This window comes from Biomphalaria glabrata, chromosome 9 (genome assembly GCF_947242115.1).
Source record: "Biomphalaria glabrata chromosome 9, xgBioGlab47.1, whole genome shotgun sequence".
NCBI classification, from domain to species: domain Eukaryota; kingdom Metazoa; phylum Mollusca; class Gastropoda; family Planorbidae; genus Biomphalaria; species Biomphalaria glabrata.
Genome location: NC_074719.1, coordinates 34,580,173 through 34,588,314, shown reverse-complemented (window position 1 = coordinate 34,588,314; position 8,142 = coordinate 34,580,173). Strand labels below are relative to the sequence as shown.

Below are 8,142 nucleotides of genomic sequence, written 5' to 3'. Positions count from 1 at the left end.
AGTAGGTAGTTACAAAGTTATGTTAACATTTTAGCAAGCAAAATATTTTTTTTTTTTTAATAATTTTCAAAAGTATTTTAAAGGGAGAAAACAGACTGCCTTTTTCTATACAAAACACAATTAATTAATGAATTACCCCTTATTAATTAACTAATCGTTTATTTTCTTGATAGATTCACGTGTTATCATCGATAAAGAAAAATTGAGTTTTATTTCGATCCGATAATAGCAAGTGTAAAAAAAAAAAACGTGCCAAATATCTTGCAAGACAAACAGACAGAGTTGATATAAGCTTTGTACAATAAAAGTGTACATTGACTATAATCATACCGACAACTTTTGTGCTATTGTTTTAAGTAGCATTGAGAGTTTTTATTACTTTGAGAAAAAGGTTGAACAAATTCTAAATGATTTGCAACATTAAGTCACGAAACAAGGGAGATGAGTTTCTGTCTTGGATTATATTTTTAAATTCTATCAATATTTTAATTTTGTTCCAACGCATTACATTTGTATTATATAGGATATTATCCTATTCAAACTCTGAGAAATTGTATAGTAGAGGTTCACACATACTGCTAAAGCTTATCCCGAGTCTTTGGCTACAAAAATACACATGATGCATGGCTGATCGGTTAAGCGCTTGACTTCTAAACCTGGGGTTATTAATTCAAATCTTGGCGAAGACTGGGATTTTAAATTTCGTGACTTTTATGGCGCTCCTGTGTCCTCCGACCTCTAATGTGTACCTGAATTGAGCCGGGCAACGTAAGGGCGGTTTGTCGTTGTTCTGTCCGCATGACACCTTGTTCTATTCTATAAACGTTGGACAAAGAAACTGAGGACGTTCACCATCTGTCTCATACATCGCAAGGTCTGAAAGGGGATGAACAATTAAGGAATGAGACATCTCTTGTTGTTGTTTTTTTTTGTTTTTTGTTGTTTTTTTTTACTTTAAATCCATGTTTATAATATAATATAACCACTTGTTTACATAGAACTAAGTTAATACTTTATACAAAAAAATTGCTCAATATTTTTTTTCAAATATGCAATGGCCTTGAAATTATATCACTTGAGAGGCAGAGAAAGTTGTAAAAGCGCCAGGTAAAGCAGGAAATAAAATGAATTTCTATGACAAAAAGAAAGGATGTGGCTTTGGAGTGTATTGAGAAGGCTGAAATAAAAGACTGCCTAACCTTGGGTTACACATCACTGATAATTCTCTATGCGCTGGGACTTCGTGCTTCGACTCCCACGGTACGACTACGGAAATATTTAGCATTTTCACAACTTATATCAGTTCACTTTGTCTGTCTGTCTGGTAAAAAGTTTTTACACTATGTTTCTCCGTCTTCCCATTTCGGATCAAGATGAAATTTGAAGAACAATTACTACTAGTAATTAATAACTATTAGTAATTAGTAACTATTAGTAATTAGTAACTATAAGTAATTAGTAACTATAAGTAATTAGTAACTATTAGTAATTAGTAACTATTAGTAATTACCATTAGTAATGAATTTTGAATGGTATCTTGATCAAGTGAAATAGATTGTACTATGTGTTATAAGCTGAATTAGTCCCATTTATAGGTCGTCGCTTAAAGTTTGTTTGCTACAAACAATAGAAAACTATAAAACGTCCTATTTTCATAAGAACTTCACTAGCAGAGTGGTTAGTATGTCGGCATGAGAAGGCTATAGCCACAAGTTCCAATTCATGTCGTTACTATTTTTACAAAGCTTATATCAACTCACTCCTGTCTGTCAGGTAAAAAAGTTTGTACAACCTATTTCTCCGAAACACACGCAATCTCGGATTAAATTGCAATTTTGTACAATTATTTCTTTTATCTGACAACGCAAGAATCAATAAATAAAAATTAGCTAATTAACTATTGGTAATTAATTACTTTGTTTAGTATCTCGAACAAGGGAAATACATTGTTCTTGACTGAAGTGTTTTATAAGCTAAATAATTCATATGTGCAGTGTGAACATGTGCCATTTTAAAAAAATGCCAATTTGAGTAAGTCGGTTTTAAAACATTATGTTTACGTTATTGAGAAAAATAATCATTTTGTAGTAAATTTAGTTTCTGAGGTTTCGAGCCTGAAAATACCTTTGTTGTTTCTGACAAAGTAAATAATAACAGGTTAATGTTTCGTATTTTTTACTTTCTCCTCGGTAAGTGAGACAATTGGAGATAGATGAGTCTGTCAGTGCCCTTAGGAATATGTATAAATATGTATGTGTTATTAATAAATGTTACACTATTTATTGCACATTAATATCTAAACGAAGATTTTTACTTTGAAATTTAGAATCTGTAGTGAGAGTGATAGAATTCAAAGAGAGACTGCGACTTAATAACTAAGTGTGTTGTGGAAATGTACTTGTACTAATAAACTCTGAAACTACTACAAAGTTAGACTTGTCTTTACTGTGATTCAAGAATAAATTTAAATGTGTAAATCCTCAAAACTAAAAGAGCTCGTATCATTACAATGAAATTATTTGCGACCGACTCTGGATCTACATTTCTAATTGATTTAGTACATTTCGTGTGTTAGGGTGTGTGTCGGGTTACGTATCCCGCATGGGAGACGACCGCATGCCAAAAACGATATTTTTTGGTGATCTTAAAGGAGGACAGCGTAACAGAAAATGTGAGCAGAATAATAGTTGTGGGAGTGCCGGAAGTTAATAAATGGAGGCCCCTACAATAATTAAGTTCAACGTAAATGCACTTAAAATAAGGTTCACGGTCATTTCATTTCCGGTCACTTAATCCCGGTATTTTATCCCCTGGTCATTTCATCCCCTGGTCATTTCTTCCCCTGGTAATTTCATCCCCTGGACATTTTATCTACTGTTATTTTCATCATCTGGTCATTTCATCCCCTGGCCATTTCATCCCATGTTCTTTTCATCATCTGATTATGTTATCTAACAAATAGTGATTGTAAAAATCATGAAATAAGCAATATTTAACATATTCAATTTTATTTACATGACAAAAAGTGTAATACATTAGATAAGAATAAATTAAATGTCATTAAAAACTATAAAAATTGAACATGTATAAATATAGAGGTAATGTGAAAAAGTGTTTCTTCGTTCATCTATAAATCTACATCAATAAGATAAATAAACTTTTGATTGTAAGTACTGAAGACGATCCTTCGATTCGTATTGCTGAACAATGTAATGTAACTGTAATGTTTAAAAGGAATTAAAGTAAAACTTGTATAGGCGAGATCATATCCTAAGGATATGTGAAGTCAGCCTTTATAAGAAGAAATAAAACCGTATTTCAAGGCTAATAATTTTCAAGAAAGAGAGATTGAAAAATATAAAAAAAAATAAAAAAGATGTTCGTCAGGAGTTATCAGCAGCATGGTCATAGTATATTCTTATCGTTCTCATCTCTTAAAAGATTTCCACTTCTTTCAACACACCTTGACATTTGATCATTACGTTATACGCTGGGTAATATTATAAAAGTTCACCCCCCCCCCCCAATAGAAACGCTATAGATAAGTAAACACCCATATTTACAATGTAAGATTGATCATTAAGAATATAAAGTGGAAGGAGAAGCACTATAAACGCATTAATAACATGTCTAAAAATATTAAAAAGCATTCTACATAACATGGGCGTAGCCAGGATTTTTTTTCGGGGAGGGTTTTGGGGGGGGCGGGCTTCCCCCCGACCTACCCCCCCCCCCCCCCCCCGCGAAAATAAATATATGTGTGTGTGTACATAATTAATCTTTATTACATTCTGACCCTTTCGGAAGACGTTTATTGTTTATTGTAGACTCCCAGCCCTTGATAGCAAGGAGGTCTGGGGGAGTTCGCAGAGCTCCCCCAGCGCGGGGCGAAGCCCCGCCGCCGAGCACTATTTCAGGTATTGAAAGCCAACAAAATGCATATTCTGAGGTATCTACAGTGCATTATCTTGCTATTAAAAAGTTTTATTTCAAAAACCTAATGTGCTATTCTTACTGACTTCCGGCAAGCTGTTTCCGCAACTCTTATTTTGCGTAATTCATTATGTGGGAAAACATGTCCCGCAAAACCTCATGCGATTCGACTCCCAATTCGGCATATGATTTCTTTGATTTAGACCCGATCTCTATGACTGACTCCTAAAATCTGTCTTAGCCATCTTTGTTGAGACAGATTTAATGATTTTCAGTTTATGCAGAAGACTAATCACACTTAATTAATGGAGCCCAAGCCACTGGTAGAAATTTGTAACCTTTCTTAACTACGCTCTTGGAATTACATGCCTGTATTTCGCTTTAGATTTTATATCGAAAAAGAAAGTTTTTTCGTCAAATCATCTGTTGAGGGGTTTTAAACTAAAAAATCTCTGGGTTTTTTTTTTTGTTTTGTTTTTAATTCAAAACCCCATTTAGCTACGATCATAGAATTTGGTGACTGTAGTTTGCTTTAAAATAATATTGAAGAGTGAGGTTTTCAACTCTAAACGCTCTGTAGGGGAATTTTAAACTCAAAACCATCTGGAGGGGTTTTAAACTTTAAAGAAAAAGCCATCTGGAGGAGGGGGATTTAAACTCAAAACCCCTTTGGCTACGCTCATAGATTTTATAGTGTGTAATTTGCTTTTTTTTTATATTGAAGAGGTACTTTTAGCTTCAAACCCCAACTGGAAGGGGAGGGGGGTTAAACTCAAAACCCCTTTGGCTACGCTCATAGAATTTTGAGTGTGTAATTTACTTTTTTTATATTGAAGATGGGGTTATCGTAAATTTTGGATGGGGTTTTAAAATCAAAATCTTCCTCAACTGTGCTGTTGGAATTTGGGGATTGTTGTTTGCATTTTTTGTTTTGTTTTATAGAAGAGGGGGATTTAACTGCAAAAGCCTCTGGTAGGGGGTTTAAAATTCAAAACCCCCTGTAGGGGGTTTTAAACTCAAAGCCCCCTGGTAGAGGGATTTGTATCTCAAAACCCCTGATAGGGGTTTTTAAAATCTCAAAACCCCCTGGTAGGGGAATTTAAACTCAAAACCCCCTGGTAGAGGGTTTTTAACTCAAAGCTGCCTCGGCTGTGCTGTGGTAAGTGATGATTTAGTATTAAAATCTCACCTAAAATAAACAAAATGAAAGCGAAAATCAGTCACTTAATTCCGTCACCCCCCCCTGCGGGGGGGGGATTTCATTTCGGGGGGGGTTTGAACCCCAAAACCCCCCCCCTGGCTACGCCCATGCTAGTACATAATAATAATTATATATTAGATGAAATGCGGGATTAAAGTCAAAGCCTTAACAAAACAGTTAAACAACGAATAAGAAAACATATTTAATTGGGGATGAAATGACCGGGGATGAAGTGACCGGGGATGATTTGACCAAGGTAGAAATGACAGGGTATGAAGTGACTGGGGAGGAAGTGACCGGAGATGAAATGACCGGTCACCTAACATAACATTTCTAAATAAAAAAATATGTCTAATGTATGATGAAATATATAAATTGCTTGAAAATGTAAGCTCAACTACCCATTTTTCTAATCTAAAATATGGCTATTTCTTTTATTCTCGATTTTTATATATGTTCAAATGTGGAAGCCCCATTTCAACTTGAGGCCCCGATGTAGTCAGACAGACTTGAACTAGCGTAAAGTTATGCAGCAACAACAAACACAAGGAAACGGCATTTGTATGTACACACTTTCTTCTCAAAGTTGGCAAGGTACTATTAGCAACAGCTATACTGAAGTCCAGATTTTGAACGTCCACAGTAAACCCAGTAGTCGTCATTCTCCACACAGTGGACCCTAGCTCCAGCACTTCCTTGGCATGTACCTGCTGTGTGGGTCAACTTAAAGCCACTACCCATTTTCAACTTGTCATTCCAGTGACCAATACTGACCTGCTTGTAACAGCCATGAGGATGTGAGATTATAAACATTAACTTGTCCATCTTTTTCGATTGAGTATATTTTTTGTTTACTTTCGTACAGGCATCGTCGAAAAGTGTAATCGCTCTCTGGAGTCTTTCAACAATAATTTCACCACAAGTATTGAATTGAATCCAACATATATCTCTGCTGACGTCATGAGAGGACTCGATGGCAATAACTTTTAGTTCTATCTCTAAACCATCTTGGTCATCATAAAACAATGTTAACAACATATTGTTGGCCTCAATATCATCAAAAACTAAGTTAGTAGCTGTCCATATTGTAATGTTGCAACAAACTTTGTTTTTTTGGCTTGTCTGTTTGCATGTATTACATGGGCATGATCCCATAGTATTTCGTCTAATTTCGTTGATAAAGCCAGTCCCTGTTCTCAGATGTTGACCTCCTCTCTTGTTGTATAAAAAATATGGAATTTCTGTGTTTGGCAAAAACTCTGGTCTATGTGGGCTGGTCATAGTGACACTCACTTTCACTGTCAGGTCAGCCGCGGCCTTAATTAGGTCATACAGATCCTTGTCACGGTGACCTTCAGGCAGATGATATAAGCCAAATGCATTGACTGGGATAAATTTTGTGTGACCTGGATTCCGAGAGCATTCCTTCAAGTATTTGCGATGATCCGTTTTCCCAGCATCTGATATTTGTTGTTCATGTTGACCTGTTGATTTAGAAACTGTATTAGACACAATGTATTAGGAGTGAGTTAATATGGCATTGGACTGAAGAATTGCAATAAAATGTGCACAATTAAATTTAAAAACCTTAGAAAAAATAAGACAAAGGCCTTTTCTTACTGTTTTTTTTTGTGAAAGAGGACTGTGGGTGAACTTTGGACTGGTCTTATGACAGCTTGACCTATGGGGTAGAGTGAATGTGGGGTCAGACTAACTCTACTGATTAGGTCTAGATTTTTTGACAAATTAGTATCTGAGTGCTAGGAAATTTATTATTGGTTGTCTAGGTCTATAACAAATTTAATCACATGACTGATCCAAACTATTTGATACAACTACACTTAATTATAAGCTTTGTTGTTGTTTTTTTAAGTATTTTATTTTTATTTTTCTAGATTTATTTATTTTTGTTTTGCCTTTTCTAGGGGAGCCCGGAATATGATGCACCCCCTTGCCCCTCCCTACGCCTATACACTCAGTACTTTCTGGTCAATTATATTTTGTTGATCAGTGGGAGGAGGGGGGAAAGGATTTTCTTGCTGCTTTTAGGCGGTCAGCAAAGACAACTCCGCTCGAGGCAGTGTCCAGACTTGAGTCCCCTTCGCATGTAACCAAACGGTTCATGCTACTCTGTCAAATAGTGATGTACATCTTATCATTGTGAAAACAATTTTTGAAAATCGTATCAATTATAGCTTTTTTAAAAGGCCAAAGCACAAAGGGTAGATTACCTATAATATGAAGACAGTTGTAATCACACTGGACATCTGATTGACTTGTTGCGTGGCAATGAAACTCTGGAATATCAAGCATGATAAGATAATTATTTTGTTATGTAGAGTATAGATTTCAAAACTTTGTAATGAATGTAGATGTTGTTTTATGTGCTCGGTGTTTTTGTTGATGTGTGTGGCCTTGCGATCTACTGGGCGATCTGGGATTTTTTTTTTTTGGCAAACGGCCAGTACAACGACCAACCGGGTTTACTTTCACAAAACTAATTTCATGTAACCATTAGGGTTGAGTGAAGTTATGGGCACCGTAAAAATCCCGAAATTCAAAATCCCAGTCTTCACAGAGATTCAAACCTAGATTCAGAAGCCAGGCGTTTAAACGTTCAGCCACAACAGACAAACGGGACTAAATATAAATTTGAATGAATTTCTGTGTGTGTTACTACTCGATAATAACGAAGTCGGGAAAATAAAATGCCTCATCGACAAAACAAATAAGTTATAAAAACAATTATCTGCAAAACATAAATGCTAAAAAGTATTTTTTTTTATTAACTTTTTTTATATATTGAAATTAAAAACGTTGATGTCTCAGATCTTGTTCATTGCACACATTAAAGAGATCTCGCTCAGTTCACGCTTCAAATACAAAACCTGCAAAACAAAAGACTATTTCATTTGTTGTTGTTCTAAAAGTCAATGGCTAATGACTTAAACTGCAATTGAAATAGTCATTTTACATCCATAAACATTGTTTTACAAAGCCAATAAAAT

General features: G+C 35.2%; 1 protein-coding gene across 13 annotated transcripts in view; it reads right to left on the bottom strand.

Annotated features, from left to right (window-relative positions):
- Window positions 1-459: 459 nt before the first annotated feature.
- The window catches only part of LOC106061590 (uncharacterized), a 51,454-nt gene continuing 43,771 nt past the window's right edge, over window positions 460-8,142 (bottom strand). For 12 of the 13 annotated variants that reach the window (XM_056039937.1, XM_056039933.1, XM_056039938.1 and 9 more), the window contains 2 exons: window positions 7,366-7,431; window positions 460-6,618 (listed from right to left, as the gene is read on the bottom strand). In XM_056039937.1, the coding sequence (XP_055895912.1) occupies window positions 5,735-6,618; window positions 7,366-7,431 (950 nt within the window). In that variant the 3' untranslated portion in view covers window positions 460-5,734. Of the gene's footprint in view, window positions 6,619-6,752; window positions 6,816-7,365; window positions 7,432-8,142 lie in introns of those variants that run through there. The other variant, XR_008779623.1, reaches the window with a different exon arrangement.